This window comes from Sander lucioperca, chromosome 3, assembly GCF_008315115.2.
Source record: "Sander lucioperca isolate FBNREF2018 chromosome 3, SLUC_FBN_1.2, whole genome shotgun sequence".
In the NCBI taxonomy this organism is placed as follows: Eukaryota; Metazoa; Chordata; class Actinopteri; order Perciformes; family Percidae; genus Sander; species Sander lucioperca.
Window position 1 is genome coordinate 12,408,857 of NC_050175.1, and position 22,445 is coordinate 12,431,301.

General features: G+C 39.6%; 1 protein-coding gene across 1 annotated transcript; it reads right to left on the reverse strand.

The window, feature by feature from the left end:
- Window positions 1-1,079: 1,079 nt before the first annotated feature.
- Window positions 1,080-11,530, reverse strand: chrnb4 (cholinergic receptor, nicotinic, beta 4 (neuronal)). Its single transcript, XM_031281596.2, has 6 exons — window positions 11,175-11,530; window positions 6,929-7,074; window positions 5,793-5,837; window positions 5,441-5,550; window positions 3,917-4,970; window positions 1,080-1,904 (listed from the first exon to the last, which is right to left on the reverse strand). Exons 1-6 carry the CDS (start codon window positions 11,221-11,223, stop codon window positions 1,740-1,742), a joined length of 1,569 nt encoding a protein of 522 aa, XP_031137456.1. The 5' UTR covers window positions 11,224-11,530; the 3' UTR covers window positions 1,080-1,739.
- Between the last annotated feature and the right edge of the window lie 10,915 nt (window positions 11,531-22,445).

Genomic DNA, 22,445 nt, shown 5'->3' on the forward strand with positions numbered 1-22,445 from the left:
CCAAGTGCTTTTTAGCTAACATCCACTTTGCTGAAGTGCCCTACGATACATACATCCCTACCAGCACCAGAGATGCTGTCTGACCCTGCACTCTCTACTTCTTTAAGTGGGGCAAGTGAAAAGAGAATTGTCCCCATGAAGGATTAATATAAGATTACATCACATAGAAGTATAAATAAATGTCAATTTGACCTTTATTCTTCCAGACAGCACAGAATGAAACTTAGGTTATTTGTACACCTACACAAGAGTCTCAGGTCATTTAACAAGACTTCTCATGCTGCAAAGGTTATCCTGTAGAGTTAAAAAAAAGACTTGTGGAACCTGTTATTTTGACTGAACCCTCTACCTATGTCCCAAGGACTATATTATGGTAGAAATGTGTTGAAAACTCTTAAATCCTTACTTATTGGGCAGGACAATTCTCAAGGACAATGCTTCCATGCATATCTTATTGGAGACTAATGACAGAAGGCCGCTGACATAAGGCTTGTGATTTATGATACCTTCCATTGAGTTTTAAATGACGACTCCTCCCGCTTTGTTTGAACTGAAACAGATGGATTGTTGATGGATTTGCTGCACTGCATTGCCTCTCTTCACTAATGACAGGAATCTAACAGGTGAATGAGAAAGCCATGAATGATCTTGAATAGTGTAAACATACACCGATTGCTGTCTCTTGATTTCAATGAAGGTCTCACCAAAGAAACAACAGTCTGCAGAATCTCTAACGAGCCAACTCAGCACTGTTTATTGAGCAGTAAACGTTGCGTGTGGGGGAGTGAGGGTTCAGTCAAAGCCATTGTGCAGATCTTTGTTTAGCTTTATGATGTGTGTCAGAGCTATGGCTATGGCTGCACCTCAAGACACTGTATTACAGATCAGCTCCCTCTCTGACAGTTTTGTTGTATCAACAATTTTTTTTGCCTGGTCACACCCTCTCACATTTCAAGTGAACAGCTGTCTTATCTATGTGATGAAATGTTCTAATTGGCACATTTTCAGCAAACGTATTGGCTCTGAGGACAAACTTTATCACCGGCAACACAGATTAACTAAGCACTTTGGCAAGACCCTGACAATTTTAAGACTTTATTGGAGATTTTAAACATTTAATCAGACCGAAAGAGGACATTATTTATACTTTAATCACACATCACATTTCAATGACATGGTAATATAACTTAAACACAAATCAAGAGTCAAACAACATCTGACAGCAGACCGATGTTCCTCATATCTCAGACATTATTGGGTATATTTCTTCTTCTTCAACAATTCGGCATACTTCAACGCAGTGAAAGCTACATTCAGTCCAGTTCTGCAGCTGTCCTTTGTAAACATGAAAGGAAATGACCTCAGTGCACTGATGTCATATTAGGGCCTTTGCAGATGTACCATTTCCTTCCTGCTGTAGAGGGTTTTATTGCTGTGGACCATGTAGTTTTAATTATTAGGAGACATTTGATTCATGTTCTATTTTGCACAAATATGCTGTCTGTTCCATTGATGTACACAGTGAGTGGTTGCAAGTACATTTTTGTCTGCTTTAACTCTCAGGTGCCTTATTGGTGAGGTTTGGCACAGACAACGTTGCTATCATTGCTTTTTAACCCCACCAATATGGTACTACAGACTTTAAGCAAAAAACAAAAAGACTTTGCACTAACTACAGGCCTCCTAACAGCTTGATTGCTTAAAGGAACGACAACTAGCCCTGTCTTCTTCGTAGCTCATCATATGCGAGGAGTCTCTGAGCTGGGCTGCTGGTTGGGAACAATCTGACTCTGGAAGACAGGCTGGAGAAATAAGCCCAGGGTGCCTACGACACACACTATTATAAAGATCCACAGGAACATACGATCCACCACCATAGCCACATACTTCCAGTCCTCTATCACCTGCAAATATACAGAAATCAAATCAAAATTAGTCAGTGTGCATGTTTTTGTCACAACTAATTTTACAAATCAGCAGTATTGCAGAGGGTTGAGAGGACCAAAATAGTCCTGCTTTAGTGTCTGGCAGACGCTGCCATGCCTCTGTATAGCCACTCGGGGGCAGAGAATGTAACTGAGTGAATGAATGAGTGAATACGTGTGAGAGTGATTCACTTTAAATCTAGGTTCTTCACATCCAAACAAACTGTAAAACCCTGTTGACACAATTAACAGACATCATGTTAATACAGGGGTGCCCACATTCTTTCAGATGAAGGGCCAAATGTATCTGGATGGAAGGCCACAGGCCAAAAATAAATGTTGATGTTAAAGAATACCATAATTCGTTTAATTCTTCGTAGATAAAACTTACGTATGTAATTTAATAGGAAGGTTTACCGGCACTGTGCTTTGCATTGCCATAAAACTCAGATTAAGTACTTTTTAGCTGCACAAAATGTACGTTTTATAGTCATTACGGTTAGGATTTTACTGCACTTTCCAATTAAGAGGCAAATAAGCATGAGCATGTCAAATGCCATGGCGGGCCAAAACAAAGAGAGCAGGGGCCAAACTTGGCCTGCAGGCCCCAAATTGGGCAGCCTTGTGTTAATATGTCTTGTAGTCTATTGTGTTTGCTAGCAATTAAATAGGATTGAATTGGAACATAAAGTGTTCTATAATATACTTTTTCAAATGTGTTAAATCCGTTCATACCAATAATATTGCTTAGTATAGCTATGCCTATTCTAAGGATGCTGACTGCTGGCATAGTTAAGTTATATTCCTGTAAGCACGTTTCCATATGGCTGAGACCTATTCACTGAAATAGCTTGTTGACCCTTTTACAACATTTTCAATAACGACCTTGGTCGTTTTTGAAACAAGTCATTTCTCATTCCTGGTTCCCTCCTTATTTTATTGATTTATCAGAGAAAGAGAGTGATTACCAAAAGTCTTCCTTTAATTTGCAAGGTCACAGCAACTACTTAAGATTAGTGGTATTGCTTTCTGCACCTCGGGGGTCAAAGAACGCACTAAATGTTATCATGCCAATAAAAACACCTTTGATGCAGTTTATTGGGATGGAATTTAGCAAATACCTAATTACAATCACAAATTAACAACCTTTTCATTTAATCCATACACAACAGAAATGTAAAAATCACCAATTTGTGGTTTTAGAAGAAGCTTTGTGCAGTAACTATAGTATTCCTTTATGAACATCCTGGCCCCCCATTACTTTTTGCAGCATCTCAGCTTGGCTGAATATAGTGACAGCAGCATGTAACCTCCCATAAAACCATTATCAATTTTACATTAAGATTTGTACACAAATTAAACAAATAAGATATGTGTCAATTACAGTTATAAGCTTCAGAGGTGCTTGAAGGTGGATTTTCAAACCTTGGAGAGATTTAAACTAGCTATTTCTTTCTGCTTTGGTGCTTTATGCTAAGCTAGGCTTCAGCTCCATACTTAAAAGAGTACTAATTTAGCATTGCACTCATATAGCATTGTTGGACTCATGGATATTTTTGTCTTTTTTATTCAATGCATTCTTCTTCCCAGGTTAAAACCTGGTACCTACAATACCCACACTGCAACTTGAGCGTTGACAGTTTGGATGGAGATTCAGGTGTGTACTAGTAGCAACTAATGTATCCTCGAGCTTCTAGCCTCAGAGATGAGGATCAGGTTACAGAGATCTGATGACCTCACTTCTTTCTAACTCCACACCTCCAGATTTCACTTCTCGTCTATTTTAGGCAGATACAGAAAATCACCTCTGGGGTCGGTAGGGACTGAGTAGTTTACTTAGGTGAATGAGTAAGAATATATGTGTATGCAGTGACAGTGCTCATTCAATATACATCATACTCGATATTAGATGAGCAGAATAGCAAAGTAAAAACTTGGCTACAGCACTGTATAGATGCAAAGAAACATTTGGTTTAAATGTGTATACATACACTCTGATCATCATCATCTCCCATCATGTGCTCAGCCACAAAGCGCACCCCGTTCACCGCCTCCTGGACATCAGCAGCCCAATCTGAGTTGCTTCTCGGCTGGAGGTCCTGGATAGAAGTGAAACCACTGGGAAGGTAATCAGTGGAGCGCAAGTTCCCCTTCCTGTTGGAGTGGCTGTAGCCCGACGGATGAGCTACGTTTTTGTATCCTGGGGTCGAGAAGGCAGAGTCAGAAGACAGCAGGGCAGAAGTCGACATGGTGATACCTGTTTCGGATGCGACCGGATAACCCAAGCCCAAAATGGATCTCCTCGCCCGTAGACACCGCTGTTGGCGAAGTCTCTGGCGTGCAGAGTTATTCTGAGGGCGTCTCATGAAGAGTAAGGCAGGCAGTTTGACAAGAAATATTAGCTTGACCCAGGAAGGCATGGTGTGGGTGCTGGGGGAGCGGTGGTGCACGTTGAGCACACACACACTGGTGATGATGGAGAAGGTCACGAGCACCATGGTGAACATCAGGTACTTGCCGATCAGAGGCACATCCAGTGAGGTGGGAGGAACAATCTTTGAGATCAAAAGCAAGAACACAGTGAGAGCCAAGAGGACAGAGATGCAGAGGGTCATCTTCTCCCCGCAGTCTGAGGGTAAGTAGAAGACCAGAATGGCCAGAGAGGTGATCAAAACACAGGGAATGATGAGGTTTATGGTGTAGAAAAGGGGCTTCCTCTTGATGATGAAGTCATACGTAAGGTCCACATAGGTGGGATCCAGAGGGTTGACAGTCCGTCTGCCTGGCAGCGCCAGGATATCCCACTCCCCACTAGGAGTAAAATCATCCATACTAGCCACCTCAGACTTCAAGATCAGGTCAATCTCCGTGTGGTCATATGTCCAAGAGCGGAACTTGAGGGTGCAGTTCTGCTGGTCAAAGGGAAAATGCTTGACCTCGATCTTGCAGGCGCTTTTGTAGATGGCCGGAGGAAGCCAGTTGATGCTGCCATTGAAAAGGACAATGGCATTGGTGAAGACTGTTACCTCATATGTACCATCAGCACTATGAGAAGAGGAAGAAAGAGAAAGAAAACTTTAGGGAGCCTGTGAATCAATTTCTGAGGCTTGTGTTATCAACCTTGCAATCACAGTGAAGGGAAGATAACAGGAAAGCTACTCATGCTGAACATTTGTATTGTTTTTTTCCTACAGCCAAGGACAGTTAAGTCAATACTGAAACCAAAATCCACAGAGAAAATTCTCAAATGTCTAGCTCCCATTCCCATCCAAAAACATAGATTTAATCGTATAGAGAAAGCATAAACAGATTATTCCATATAGTAATCTTTTGTTTTTATCTTTAATACAAACATGGCACATATGGATGTAAAAGCTATCATAACATTATTTATTTAACCTTTATTTTACCAGGGAAAAATCACATTGAGATTAAAATCTCTTTTACAAGTGAGCCCTGGCCAAGAAGGCAGCACATAATAATATAATATATTATAACAGTCCTGTTATGCTTACTTGTTGTACAAGACAATATCTGGGAGCCAGATGTGTCTGGAAGGAATGCGCAGCTTGTCGATACCTTCGTATTTTGCGGGGTCCCATGATAACCTGTAATCCACCCAGTGCTGGAGAGACAGAGGAGACCTGGATGTCAAGTCCGACTTCCACACACTTTCTCAAGACCAGCTCATTTCTAATTACATGCTTCATTATCAGCGAAGTATGTTTGGAGCACAATTACAGAAGCAGTTTGTTCCACATTGAGAGAGGAAGAATGGATATGGTTTAATTCAAGTTCAGGGGGAAGGACATTTAACAAGACATAGGCTGACTGAGAGTAGATGACTCTGAGCTTCATCACACTTACCTGAGTGAGCCAGACATTTGTTGTCATGATCTGTTCTCTTTCATTCTGGAAATGTACAAGTAGGGTGGGAATTACTTTGAGAACAGTTGTCATGCACAAATACGATTGTAATTGAACATTGAAATACTCCCAACCAGAGGTTCTGTACCCTACAGGATACTACTATAGTTCACAATGGCAGTGGAAAAACTGTGGAATAGCTGATTTGAAAAAAAAGGAAAATTATGACAAAAACTAATATATATGTATATCCACATTTTCGTGTGAAGAAGGAAAATATAAAGCCACATATGATTAAAAAGATGTAATGCTGATCTTTAGTACATCTACAATAACCAGTAAGCTACAGCTACAATAGGATGACTGCACAGTACATACCTACCACCAACCTACTAACCACCAGGTATCTTTCTGGCAACTTTCATTGCAAAGCAAAAGTTATCAAGATATAAGGACAGAGTCTTTGTAACACTAATTAGCTGGATTAGACAAACCTTCCTGCTTACTGTCATTTTTACTCTGGCATCTACTTTGAAGTGTAGTAAAAAAATTAAAAATAAATGCATTTACATCCTCCGCTCTTCCCTGATTGCATGTTGACATATTTGCTGAGGGCTTTGTAATCACACTCCCATGACATACACATCCAGTAAAGTGATACCAAATGCCAAATACTCCCAGGGGTACAATGCAAACTCATAAAGTGAGGCTGTGAATGAGCCTTGCTGCCTTGGTGTGCAGCTGGGAGGAGCCTCCACTGTAAATCAGAGGAGAGCCTCTATCACTGTGGCTAAAACAGCTTTATGGCCCCTTTTAATCCAATGTGCTGAATTTTCAATCTGGACATGACAGAGGCAGAGATCACAGCTGAGCAGATCTATCCTCTACTACATCCTTCCCTTTAAAGCTATGGCCTCTCTGCACAGGATGGTATGTAACTAATTGGTTTCTCAAAGCGTTGAGGAATCCTCTTTCTTTCACTCTGTCATTCCTTTTCTGTCTTCCTCTTTGTCTCCCCAGCACATATTTTCTCCCTCACACACAAACACACACAGATACACACACACACACACACACACACACATAAATAAATACACATACATCCTCGTGGTGGGCAGAAGTATTTGGTGTCTTACCACACTGATGAGCTGAGCCAGAGACACTTGTAGCTTCACTGGGACTCTCTCGGTCCTGTTGACAGCTGGGCGGATGAGCAGATTGTAGCGATCCTTTCTCAGCAACCAGTTCATGAGACGCTCCTCTGAGTCAGCACAGCTGCTACCTGGTGACACAATTTTGTTCAATGATTATTTTTATCCACAGGTAGTGTATACACATCCAAAATATCAATATCAAGACAAAAGGTTCAGAACATTAGACCTTCAGTGTTCCATCGAGAGAGACTATGCTCGAACAATTTAAGGTCTATGCTACTTGTTTGCATATATATTATCTTATGCTGGTATATTCCTTGCTGATTTTCAATCCATTTAATCCATTAGGACCATCATAATTACAGATTGGCTCACATTTGCATAACTTAACTGCTGAGTTGGTTGTTTAAAGCCACTACATTAAGCTGAACTATTTTTTTTAAATTGAGGACGGAGCTGTCTGGAAATCACAAGTGGATAGGTATACTGCAGTGGTCCAACTATGGTCCAAACAATCCAGACAATGGCTGTTTTGCTTTCTGGCTGTTCTGGGCATTCAGAACTGAAACACAGAGTGTTTATAACAACTTCAAAAGAAGGCATAATGGATGGGGTATAATTAGTAGCAGAATTTAAATTCAGATTCTTCACAAGTGATTGGATCACTTAAAATGGGCATGGCTTAGCAAATAAGACAAATATAGAGCTATAGAGGACGGAGGATAAACCTGTATTTCACTGTGTCTTTAGGGTTAGTGAAAGATTGTGGTTACATTATTTACAAGCCAACATTAACTGTTGGTCGATGACAGTACATGAACTCACAGTGTACTATATAAAAGTTGGAAGCTACACGACTGTCGACCACCCTGACTTCCACACCCTTACTTTCTCTTTACACTTCCTGCTTAGGCATTAAGTGTTGGCATTATATGATATTGGTCCTATATCTATGTAATTCATAGTAATACTTAGCATGGGCGTCAGTTTGGTTTGAAATGTGCTGGGGACAGAGACGCATTCTGAAGTGCATTTTCAGAAGTGCTGGGTACAATTATGCATTCATTTTTTTTGTCTCTTTCGCGCAGGTCATGTTTTGAAAGACGCTGTCCTGTAGCTTACTAATGCAAATGAATAAAAATGTATACAAAAATGTGATGAAGAAGAAAGCCTTAAGTTTTCCAAAAAAAAAGTTGTTGCAGTGTTGTGAACAGAAAAGTGTGTATCCAGCGCAGTAGCAGAACGGCTGTGTCTGTGCCTGCCCTGTGGGGATAGAGATTTTTGTGGATTTGTTGGCATCTGTCGCTCAAGAGTTATGTCTTATGAACTTAATTTTTTTTTGAGCTCGAGGTTTTCAGAAAAAGTGATGGGTACAAAATGACTCATGACAAAATCTGATAGGTACGCGTACCCACCGTCCCCACCGAAATCGACGCCTATGATACTTAGCTACATGTAGAAAGGTATACCCTCTCTGCCTACCTCTGCGCTAAAACACTAAAACATTATGAAAAGGACGTGAACAAATCCTGTTTAGCAAAATATGTATAAAATCTGTTCCTCCTCTATCCGTGAGACTGCTTCATACAAATGAATGCATGCATAGTCTCAAGGGAAACAGCATCTGTCAATTAAGAAAGCCAGGGATGGCTGTGTTGTGGAATTATACTGAAATTTAATGAGGGCCCAAATTTCCAAATAAGTAATTGCATTTGGGATGAGGGCAGATATTTTCACTGCATGTTAATAAGTCTGCTTTTTCCTAGTCTACATCGATGTCGTTTCATTTACAGGAAATTTCTGGTGCCGCCGGAGGTTCCGCCAGATGTTCCTCATTTTCGGCCGCTTCCGCTTTCTTTGTGTTGGCATTCTAAACTCCGGTCGATTCGGGAAACATCCTCCGAGCTAGAACGGACAATCAAATTATGTTTATCTTTGTTTGAGTAAAATTCTCATCACACACTCAGCAGCCATTTTAATTCCAGAGCTCGCCTCCTTACGTACATGTTCCACCAAAACAAGTTCCTTCCCAAGGCTATTTTGCATAGGCACTGTTACTGTGTCCGCGCCCAAGATGATTGTGATTGGTTTAAAGAAATGGCAATAAACCAGAACATGTTTTTCTCCTATCCAGGAATGTTGTGTGGACTAGCCAGACCTTCCTCCACAGCGCTGTGAAGATAGGTCTGGCAATGCAAGACTAGCTTTTGCCTAAAGCCAAACCACTGGATGTATGTTTTAAGTGAGAATAAGCTATGAATACCAACACTTAAACTCCACCTCCTTCCCTCCATCCCTGACAAATGAAGCCCATGTCAGGGATGAAGACAAGCCTGATTGAAACTGATGATCAGTGCCTTTCATCTGGACCAGAATGAATACAGTAGCACTACTTCTTCCATTTTCTTTACATGCAGCTGGTTATTAATGACCCCATATGGTCTAGAGTTGCTGAGTCGACTTACTCGTGGTAAACACTCCAATGAGGTGAGACTATTACTGATGGGCCCGTAGAAGAAGACTCGCTACTGTTGTCAATACTCAGCAGAGTGATATTCATGGCTGCAGAACCTCAGAGAATCAGCACTTGTGCCGTTTGTGAAGCCATGTGATGATTCTGTTTACTATAAGTAAGAACACTGTTAAACTTCCAACGCAAATGCTTCTCTTCTTACCCTGTATCAAACTGTGTGTGCCATTATCGGCTCACAGACTCCTGGAGCTTTGCAGGGCGTGGCGTGCCGGCAGTCTAGCCCCAAGGGTCAGCACATGCTGCCGTGACTGTGCCTTTGTCAGCGACTTGGCTGAGGTCCCATCCAGCACAGTCAAGCTCTGCCTTCTCCAAAGATGAAGGCCAGTGGCACACCACCCAAACTTGTGATTACCTGCTGTGAACTGCTACAGCTGGTGTGTGTGTGTGTGTGTGTGTGTGTGTGTGTGTTTGTGTGTTTGTGTATATTTGTGTGTGTGTGTGTGTTTGTGTGAATGTGTGTGTGTGTGTGTGTGTGTGTGTGTGTGTGTGTGTGTGTGTGGGTGTGTGGTGTGGGTGTGTGTAGGTTTAATGTATAAAATGAAAAGCGCCTCAAAAGTGTTGTGTTGACATTAGGTTGATTCAAAGTGAGGTCAGGCGTGTTAATACATTGATAGAGTCGGCCGTTGTGGATAAGGTCACTCTGCACAGCACACTGAAAAACATTGTTCTACAAAAATGTAATACAGTTAGAGATCCGAGAGCATAATGAAGTGTGTGAGTGAACCAAAACATGGGGCAAAGGTTGAGTGAGGTGTTATAAATTATAAACAATATAAAAAAAATTTTCTCTTCTACTCCTCTGTGTTCCAGATTTTAGTGATGTGGTAATCAGTATTAATAAGAATAGGGCATTATCAAATATTCTTATTTGTCTTTTCCCCTTTTATATGGAGAAAAAAGTAGAAAGATAATTGTCTCTGTAACACATGAGGATTCATCACTAAAATGTCATAACTGACTGAGTAAGTATTTAGTCAGTCAGTTATGACATTTTACATGTACAGGGAGTGTCGCAGCATATACTCTTTGCACTTTGCACTCCATTAAATAGACGAATCCTGTTAGACAGAGTTGAAATGTTCAGTCCTTTTGATCTCCCTTAGTAAACCTACTTTGGTCACGTAAAATAATAATGTTGAAGAAGTGAAGAAAAGGAAGTACAAATGCAACACGTAGACTCTATATTTTGTAGATGCATGTTGGTTTCGACCCAATCTGAAACCTTCATATCAGTCCTGATTAGGTGAATACAGGCCTCATTTGATAGCAGGACCGATTCATCAAATTTCTCCACAGTGTTGAAATACAGAAGGAGGCTAAAATATCTCAGCTTATCTTATCTCTAAGCTCAACTTGGGGAAAAAAACAACAACGGTTAATGGTATTCATGCATGTGTTTTGCTGTAGGCCTATATTTAAATACTGAAGAAAACTTTACTGGTTTCAAAATTAAAGCAAAACATTTGGGGGTCTCTGCATTTTTTTGTTATCACTATGCAATTGAGCCACTGCACTGAAAACTTAGCTGCACTCAAAATGAAAGGCTGCGATCCGACTTTGGGACAATCCCTTGTCAGCACAGTTCTAAGCACTTTCACCCGAAATAAATTTCGGAGCTGACACAGACACAAGCACATGTTCGAACATCCTACAATAGTAGGTTTATTCACATAACGTAAAGAAATACACACTTACAGTGAATCAAAGTGAAAAAGTAAGCGAGGATGGAGAGAGCCCGAGTCATTTTTTCGGCACCATCTGATCCGCGGGACTTGTCGGTGATGAAGCCTCAAAGCTGCGGTGTTGAGCACTCTTCCTCTCGGACATGCCGCTGTTGGAATCTACGCGCTCACGGTTTGGATACTCAACCAGCACTGTGCTGATGCCTTAAAAAGGAGATCATTTACCGAAAAGCGGTCTGTTGATCCGTCGTGGGGTTACTTTACAGCAATACGCCCCATAAAAAATCCCCGAGTCTCCTCTAGGGTCTTCACGCTCTGCCGACGCGCAGCAGCCTGTCCTGCTCTCTCTGTCCCCAGCAAGTCCTGTACCCGGTCTGTGATCGGCTACTGTACACCAGCTCAGAAGATGTATTATATGGTAGGTTACATTATGCTGTAGCCTACGTGCCATTAAATATGGTATAGGCCTACGCTGTATTGTGATAGGCTAATTGAAAGGGGAAAGTGGATTTATTCATTTCTAAACATATACTTTTGCACTTGGATTTGGTGAGGCCATGCCTGCATGTTAGGGAAGTAATAATATGCAGTCAGTGCACTGTGAGCCATATTTATTTATCTGACTTTTGTAGCCCGCACACCCTAATACATGATTGCATATGGATGTGAATTCAGTATCTGAATAGGCCTACTGCTCATGCAATACTCATAATTAAAACAAGTTCATGTTCAAGAGAAGTTTTGAAAGATCATATCTGAGGGTGTTCTACAGACTTTTTCAGGACAGTTTTATGCTATGTAGCCTAATTGTCTTAAACCCAGCATGTACTGTATGTCAGCATACATGCGATACACCTCCAGTCCTCACAGCTTTTGTCAAACAGCATCCTCATTGAGACAACCCAGACATCTGAGTCCAGATGCTGATATACACATCTGGGCCTAATTCTCTTCCCACCAACAAACATTAGTTGACCATCCTGGTGACGTGTGATCATTTGCTGACTTCACACTGCTTTGGCGATTGTGCTCAGGAGAGGACAATAAATTATGCTCTGGTCCTGCATGTGAGATTTAGTGAAGTGAGGTCCAGTCAGAACAGGAGCAGTGCAATCTTAGCGAGGCAGATTTACAGCCGCCACGCTGCTTAAAGCCTCATTATAATGGTCAGTAAAGGAACTGTATCCAGCATGAAGAGCAGCCTCAAGGACTCGTCTGGGGTTATAAATTTTGAACTCCAAAGACTTCTATTCTGGATCATTAAGCGCAGATCAATGGGGGCTGATTAGGTTTTGACCCTCACATGTTTTTTATCAGGTAGAAGGGGAAAGCACCTTTGACTGCACTTGTTTGCAAAATCGTATATATGTGTCAGACATATTGTTTATACAGTATTAGTATCACACATTCAAAACAACATTGTATTTTTAAATCCAGATGCAGACAGAATCGGATCCATGGTGAAGACTAAACTATTGTTTTTGCTTTTTTTGGTCTAGTTAACCTAATGTTTGATAACAGATAATAGTAGTTATAAGAGCTGTGACATTAATGTACCTTTTTTGGGTTTATTTCAGAAACGTTATCCACCAATATGTTGGCAGCTTGTGACTGCCTGTAATGCACCATCTTACTACCAAGTAAAAAGTTGAACCCCACCTGGTGACTCGTGTTCTCTGATAGGAGCCCTGAAGCGGCCAATACACATTATCCAGCATTCACAGGCTTAAAATCCCAGTAACTACAAACTATGTACAGGGCTTACTTTACATTACTGCAGATCTTTTTTGCAAAGTATATGACAGTGTTTAAGACTGCTAAATATGTTTTTCCTACCATACAGTCAGCCGCTGGTTTTCATAAATCTTTGTATGATATCACTGTATATCATTTGCAGAGATAGAGGATGCATTACAGTGAACATTATGTCTGCTGTTGTTTTACTTTTCAATTACGATATTGTGGAGTGTTGCACAGTGCAATTAGTACTTTTCAAGTACTAATTGACTTGCAACTCAATGACAGCTTGACTTTGACAAAAATAAAAGCAGATATGATGGGCACTATGATAGAATATTTTATAATAAGTTTCAAGTGTTTAGTTTAGTTAAGTTTATTTCATACAGTAGGGAAATGAATAGCAACAACTGACTGGAAGCTAGAAAAAACTGCTGGACACAAGATGTTTCCTACTTCTCTGTCATGCTTGTGGTTTTCAGTTGTGGTTTTTCCTGTTTTATTTTATCAATTCATTCCCTGTGTGTAACGGTTTCCCTGTTATTTGTTCATGGTTATGTTTTATCCGTGTTCGTTCTGTGTTTTGTTTTCCTAGTTCCATCCTTGTGTGTGTTTTCATGCTTCATTTTCCTGTTTTACTTTGTAGTGTCTGTTTCTCCTGTGCCATGTCTTGTTTTACTTCTTGCCTTGTGTTTTCCCGCCTTTTTGATTGCCTGCCCTGCCCTGATGTGTCTCACCTGTTCATCAGCCCTCATGTCACTAGTCCTTCGTTACTACCCTCAATACCTCAAGTATTTAGTTGTGTGCTTCCTTTGTCTGTTGTCAGATGATTGTGTTTGTTACCCCCTACGCCTCTCTGGTCCTTGTGTTTTTTTATTCCTTAGTCTTCTGTTGTGAGTGTTTTGGAAATCCTTTTTGCCTGCCTGTCTCAGGACTTCCTTAGTTGTAAGCTTTATAAATTTAATAAATCTTTTAAAATTGTCCACTACTTTTGGGTCTAAGCCTGCATCCCCAGACATGACACGTTCTTGTGTGTGTGCAATGGAGGTTTCTAGTTTCCCCAGAATGTTACATTTTCATGTCGGACCAAAACTATTTGTGATGTCACAATATCCTGCTTCGATTTAAGGTAGGCACAAAGAAACTTTCCTCCTTGATAAATGTGACAACAGCCTTCTAACTCTGCACATCGATCTGCACAGTGAAGCTCAAACATCCAAGTGAAGCAACAAGAACAAAAACACATTAATTTAGTTTATATAGTTACTGTATGGTGTACCATAAGTTTAGTACTGTAAATCTGCCATGCTATAGCCTGACTTCACCTCAGCAAATGTCATTCTGTTGGAAGTCTTTATACAAAAAGCAAAAAGTGTGGCTCCCGTCAGTGCAGTTTTTACTTTCTTTTTTCATAATGAAATCAGAGAAAAGTAGTGAGGACATTATTTGTGTTTTCTTTGAAACACCAGAAGCTGGTAGGAAATGCCTTAAATGTATCATAAGTGACCATAAATCATGTGTTTTATGTGAGTCATATTTTTATCACACTCTCTTCACATCATTACAAAACAAGCCACGACAAATCTTTAAAATACAAGCAATACAATTAATCAGCTGTCATTATTTCGAGAGAACTTTGTTCCGATAAGCACCAGCCTTGACAGTATACTTTGAATATGCAATGAACTGCAGTGCAGTCATGAGTGGTGACACATCAGCTCAAAAATGAACCATGGGCCAGTTCATTTCTTAAATGGCCGCCTACTTCAACATATCACACAGTGATGACAATTTACAGGGACATATTTTGTGAAATACTCCATATCTACAATATCATTTCTGATTAGAAAGCAAGAATGTTGTTTGGAGTTTGGATTGAAGCCAATCATCCCATCACTTATAGGATATCATCTCTAATATCTCAAAGGATAAAAGGATAAATGCATCATTAATTACAAAAAGGGGGGTTGCAGATGTTACAGGTCTTTGGCACCATTCTGGTTTTCTTTTTCTTAACTTCTTGATTGACATATAACATATACTTGTTGATTCAAAAAGAGCAACTTTTATACAAACGTTTAGGTGGTTATTATATCCAATCAGTATGGAAGTTGCATTAAGCAGCTCCCGGGTATAAATGTGTGTACATGTCAAACAAGAAATTCGATCAGTTGTGCTTGGTCAACATTTTACTTTTTAGCGTGATGACGAGTTTGATGCAAACTGATTTTTATGTTGGAATTGCCTGATAATGTCTTCTAAATGGTTGTATATATTCACACACACATAACATTTAATAGTAAGCAGGCACATAAACTATTTGATAGAATCAAATAAGATGTTGGTGGCTCTCTTTTATTAACCCCAGTAACAAGGCCCTGGGGAAAGATTCTCTCCGACCTTTCTGAATCATGAAGTGCAAGCTTTCCTTTTTCATTAGGGAGGTGCAACATTTTAAAGGTTTAAGTGCCACAAAGTAAAAGCCCAGCCAAAAAGAAAAGCTTTATCGCCACACAACATGGGGCCTTAGAAGTTTAACGGCTTCACCACAAAAAACAATGTATGCCAATTTAGTTGGATGTTAATGGAAGATATAATGGAAGTCCTCCACTCAAAAATGTGTTCTTTTTGTTACTTGACTTGGATGTTTGACCTTCATCTGCTGAGAGGGGAACGTTTCTCTATGCCCTCCTTAAATCTGAGTTTGAGACATGTATGTACGAGATGATTTTGTGACACCTTGTGTCCAGTTACAATTTGCATATTCATATATTCTGGGTTTTTCAATGAGGGTGAAGGAGCAAGTGCGCTGTTAAAAGTATTTAACTAGGAAATGTAACTTTTTTTGTGGAGAAACATTATCAGACACAACTTATTATTCCAAGCAGAGTTTTTTTTAAATGTCTTAAAACATGTTTGGAGGGTATCTTTAATCATAACGGTGGGGAAATGGATCATTGCAGCAGCAAATGTAATTGGATAGAACCATAACAAATGTAATATGATTGTGAAAAGCATTACATACCAGGGTCAAATAATCTCTATTAATATTTTGATATATTTCATTTTTTTTTTATATCTTACCTAATTGGTGTATATCGTTTCACAGTTAGTGTAAGAAATGACAATCATAATTATGGCAAAGAATTTGAAAATGAATCCCCAATTTAAAAATTCTGACACTGCTGACACTTCTACACTTCATCTACACACACTTAAAATAGGTGAAGCAGTAGAATAACATTTGGAAATATATATTATGTTCAGCAATATAACAAGCAGCCAATAAAAGATTCAAGGGTCACAGCATATGTCAGCTGAAGAGTATGTTATCTAAAACAGGGGTCTTCAATGTTGTTTAAGCCAAGGACCCCTTAACTGAAAGAGAGACAGAGCAGGGACCCCCTACTACATGTATTGTATGAAATTAACTGGGCCTACAATAACGTGTAGGGCGGCCTAAATCTTATACCTTTTTAGACCATAGAATACTAAGCTATTAAAATAGCCTAATAAGGGTTGGCATGATTTCACAAATCACCAACATACATGTGGCACAGTGAATCCTTAGGATTAACTGTATGATCTGTGGATGGCCTTAGTGACTACCTTACCTATAGGCCAATAAGCAGTGGGGATTTATATTTGCTAATAGTATATTGGATTCATGTTAAGACTTTTTAAGTTTTGAAAAAACTTTCAAAAAAACTTTCAAAAATTAACAACTTATTTGGTGGCCCCCCTGCATTGACTCTGAGGACCCCCTAGGGGTCCTGGACCCCCTGTTGAAGATCTCTGGTCTAAAAGTCTGGGCTGGTGTGCTCGCATGTCAGCAGAGGCCCTGTTTTGTTCTGGATGTGAAGTGTATCAGCTTATACAGCATTTTGCTCACGTCTAAATCATCTTAATCATGTTCACTCTAGAAGGAAGTCTGTCTGGATTCTCAATAGATTCAATAAAAACAGGAAACATTTCCAAATATGATTGTTGATCCATACATATATGGCAGACTGTCAACCTCTCAGTGCTTTACATTTTAGTGGAGTTGAATAGAAAAAAAAACATTTATGTTCATTGGTTATCTATTAATGATTCAGACAGTTTAAGTGTGTCATTACTAGTAGCCTGGTGTGGTGTCACATCAGGCTGGGGTTACAAATCGTTTGCAATGGCATCATGAAAAGAGAGCCCAAAACCTCTTAAACTCACAATTTGGCTTTACATAGAAAGCCTCATTCTCTCTCTCTTTTTGTAATTAACCATTGTGTTGTCCTCAGGTCAAATTTGACCTGTTTTCAAAAGTTTTTTTATATCAGAAATATGGGTTTCTTTCAACCAAATTGCCCAAAAAAAACTATGATGCATGGATATACGTTGTATGGGTTCCATACAACGTTCATCGCAAGTAAAATTAATGATGACTTTTATTGAATTTTGGGTGTTTTATTCAATTTTATAGCATTTGAAAAAAAAATTCAAAACAGTATCCTGACTAAACTTTGACATAAACCAGTCTGTGATCCACTCAACATCCTCTGACCGTAACTATTAGTCAAAATCATTTATAATTTCTGCTTTTTTTTCATAACTCAAAAATGAGATATAATGTTATGTAAATTAGGTTTATTGACCATGGATTAAAAAGTGTCAAAAGCATTGCAACACTGTCTGTGTCTGCAGTGTGAAGGGTGGTATTAACCCTGTAAGTGTGCTGCAGGAGCCACATGTCAGTTTTACAATGGACATGTTGACAGACAGTTAGTGTATGTGTGTTAGAGATTTCTCTGCGTGCCAGGGAAGCACAATGTAAGATCAATGACTAATCAAAGAATTGCTGTTGTTGCAGTACCATGTTGCATCACTGAGGGATATGATATATATCACGCAGGCAGTTCATTACCTGGAGTGCTTGGCTCCTGTACCAGAAAGTTGCAGCCTCATGTGAAGAGACCGATTGGCCACCATCCACTGCCTGCAGAGGGATCAACCCATCTCATTGGTTCATGCATGATTAGTGTTACAACTGAGATTTTGTGTGTGTGTGTGTGTGTGTGTGTGTGTGTGTGTGTGTGTGTGTGTGTGTGTGTGTGTGTGTGTGTGTGTGTGTGGGTGTGTGGATGTCTGTCCCTATCATGTTTCCTCTGATCAGGTTTAAAATGCATGTAGTGTAAAAATCACAAGGTCACTCAAACTATTCTTACGGCGTAGATGCAAATTTGAGGTACAGCACTTGTACTTTACTTTCCATTTAATGGTTATTTTTACTTTATACTACATTCCACTACATTTTATAAGGACATATTGTACTTTATATCCTACTACATTTTTGATAGGTAAAATTCCAATTAACTTGCAGATTAACATTAGAATACATACAAAAAATGATGATCTTAGTGAGTAAATATAATTGTCTCTACCTCAAACAGCTAAAGTGTAAAAATAAAATGCCAGTTATACATTAATGCGTCAGTATTAACAGTCTAATAATACATTATTCAATAATATAATATATATAATATACTTATAGCAGCCATTTCTATTCTTTTAAATACATTTTGATCTTAATACTTTACTTCTACATTGTGGTATTGCTTCTTTTACTTGAAGTAAAGGATCAGAATACATCTTCCACCGATGGTCAGAAATGAGCAAACAGTGCTGTAACAGTGATCCAAATGTGGTGCTCTGAGCTGTAACACACACAGTAACCTAAACTACATGTGAACATAGCTGTATTTACTATAACAGCTTTACTATGCGGATTTCAATAGGAAGCGCTTTGATTGTTTGAGGCCTGTCACTGGAACTGCTTATCAGTGGCCACTGGCAGGCATCCAATGTTCAGCACTTTTTATTTGGCATGAACCACTAAAAGACCATCTCCAAACTCTGCAGAAATGCATTATGATCTGACCACAAAATTAATTACTTATTGTTCATTTTTTCATATTCCTGAAAGCTAACCATTTTCACAGGCTGTTTTTTTAAAAGAAAGTGTAGGTAAAGTACATGAGGTGAAACTCTGCTAAACATGTAAATGCTAAATCCACACTATATTTGCAATATTTCTTAGGGATGGACAGTGTTATTAAGAAACGTGCTCTGGTTAATTTGCATTTCTTTAAACCAATCACAATCGTCATGGGCGGCGCTAAGATCCGCACAGAGCCGCTGTAAAATTGTCGTGCGAGAGAAAACTCAGATTGGACAGATAGTCTAGCTAGCTGTCTCAATTTACCATGCAGAGATCTGAGGAGCAGTTAACCATAGTTCTCATAAATCCACCAGAGTTTAAAATTCCAACACAAAGAAAGCGGAAGGAAATGGAAAATACATGCATCCGGCGGAATTTCCTGCGGCACAATCCCGGAAGTGGAACGTCAAGGATATAGACTAGTAATGAATAGTCTCTGGAGAAGACAGATTTCATTAATGTATTCAGCTTCTCAGTGAGTGACAGACAGGATGGTGAGACCGCTCCTGAGTGTAGTGTCCAATATGTCGTTCAGCAAGAGCAAGTAAGATAAAGATAAATTGTCATCCGTGACACCTGCAGATAGAGCAGGACTTAATGTGACCTCCTGAATGTACTATGCAGTGCCATTCTTTACACCTCAGGGAGGGGTATTAAACCACACCTGTCTAGAGGCACAATGCCACAAATCCTAAAGGGATTCACTGGTCTGGGCAATCCCTGATCTACTGTACTCCCTCCCCCATAAGTCTGATTTAGAGATGGCCTCCTGATGTCCACAGTCGCTTGTCTGGTCTCGTTTTAGCCATCAAAGCTTTCACCGAAGGGGATTGAAAGTTGAATGGCTGTTTTACAAAATGACACACAAAAAATACACAGATTAGAAGCTGAGAAGATGACTTTGCTGGTATTTGAAAGAAATTACAGCTTTTTAAATGGTGCCCTGGAGACAGAATAAATACAAAATATTGAGAAAAAAGAAGCAGCGACGTGGTCATAGATGTCAATGTACACAAAAGTCAGTGTATGTGTTTAAGAGCGTGTGCATATAAACAGGTTTTTGTAGCCTATGTGCAGGTGATTTTTTCTGACTGCACAAGTCTTTCTGCATGTGTGTAATTTAAATGACAAAACACCTCCACATTCTTTCTGTGTTAACAGAACTGTAAAATTGATCCCATTTGTCACTGTGAGGTCTTTCACAAAGGCACTATTTACTGACATGCATCCGCAGAATCACAGCTGACTAAAATCAATTCTTTCTACCCTAGATGAGATCTTAATGTGCTTAGAAAGGTGTGTCTAGGAGCTCCTAGACAAGAGCCCGATCAAAGCAAAGCCAAGCAAATTGTGTCTATCTGTAAATCTTTTCTTTCTGCTTCTTCGGTCACAAGGATAGGTTAGATGTCGGTAACAAAATGAAAGCTGGGAGAGACACAGACAAAGGAAGCAGCCAGTAAAAAAAAAAATTAAGAAGATTGTAGGAAGTTTACTGGGTAGATAGATAGATGGTGCTGATGTTGCAAATATTAGTGATATATATTTCTCATGCAAGTCAATGTGGGAAAATGTTCAAGAAGTCAGTTATCCAGTCTCCTGTAATAGTATTTGTCTGTACTAGACAGGCAGGGAGACAAACATGTTAGTCAGTGACTAGTAATAGATGTGGATGAGATGCTGATTGATGATGCAGATTCAAAATATTGATTGTTTCTCAACTTGCGCACAAAAATTGACAAAAGTATTAACAACCTTCACTCCATATTGCGGAGGTAGTTCATGACTGTAAATAAAACCTGTTACCAATATCTGTGAAGAGTGAAAATTGACTCCACTGACAAAATAAATGAAACTTGTTACAGCATTATATAAAAATCAAAATGGAAGTCATCATTTAGCGTTTGGCATTTAGTTTTGTCATAAAAATGTATTACTCAGTTCTCCAAAAGTATACACCTACATACAATTCCATCATGGAAGACATCTGTGTTTAAGTACATTCCAGTATTGCATTGCACACTATTATGTTGTTCACTCATTTTGGAAATAAAATTTCCTCTGTCTGCCATTGATATTGCAGCATGAAAAATCTAGTGCTACAGTACATTCATTTCTCTGAACGCATTTGTGTTGAACAGGAAGATCCGGAGACATTGGTCCTGGCTGGACATAATTATGATGGAGTAGGATTGACATTGCAACTCTGGCATTATTGGACCTTGGAAGTTGAACTCCTCTCCTGGGACTCATAAGTTCAGAGATGAGCAGATTCAATCACTGTCTATCAACGCTGGACATGGAAATGACACACCTGAGCTTGACCAGGAGTGTGAGATACCACTACAAGGGTAGTCCCAGTGGGAGGATTCATCTTTACAAGCACAAAATTTAATCCACAGTTGAAAGCGGTGGGACACTCCTTATTATTCATTAATACAGCATATATGACTTATGTCTTACAGGTTTTCATGGATAGATTTCATGTGAGTTTATTTTCTTAACTTGGATCCATGTGTATCCATTGTGACCAACATAAAACATCACAGTTACTAAAAGGCAGTAATACAGAGTACCTAGAAACTTCACTATAAAAGCTAGAGTTGTGTGATTAATGTAACTGACCTGTATGTGACTGGAACGTTCATGACGCAACTATATCCTTTTAGTTGTTGCTCTGTGGATATCTTTGGTCAATGATGTCTGTACATTTGGGCAGGATTATGTCTCTGTAATTCAATTCAGTGTCTGTGTAACCATACAACCCACTCTCCAGGGAAAGGGATAGAGAGGATGAACTCTGTCTGTCATCCATGGTGCCCAATAGACCCTCAGGCCCTCATCATCGCAGAGAGCTCATCCTTGGGGGCTGGGTTCAGATGGCAAAGTGACTGATTGCTGCGCGTCTGCCTGGACTGGCTGCTAATGAGGCAGAGCAGAGATAATCAACTAACCACAGGCAGCGTAGCTGGTAGTTACTCAAAAACAAGTGAAAAAGATTGGATGTGAAGCTGCATTTCCCACATTGAAATCCAACCATCCATCAATTAGCTATGTGTACACACATAGATGCTTTCCATCCTTTGTATGGCCTGCATATTGCACCAGGTACTGGGATCTTGAAGTATGGGGTAATACCATTTTTGTCAAAAATGAGACGGGGTGTACAGAGAAAATAGTAGGTTAGTCTCTACAAATGAAGCATGCACTGCTTGGGTAGTCAGTAACAAATAGGCTACATATTGTTGCATTCCCCACCTATCCATCCAGCCAGCCAGCACTGCTTAAAATGAAAGATTGGGGCAATAAAAGACATTATTTCCTTGAATTTCATGAAAATCGATTTAACAGCACCTTCCATTTTGTGCAAACATGACATGCAAATTCTACCTTATAGGATGACTATTTGATTGCGTGCAAGATAGGCTATGATAAAAAAAAAAGCAAGTTTGTAATTTTGGGAAATATGCATATTTGCAAATCGATCCCACTCTCATGTCTGTTTAAGGCTACAGCCAGCAGGCAGTTAGCTTAGCTCAGCACAAAGACTGGAAACAGGGGAACAGCTAGCCTGAG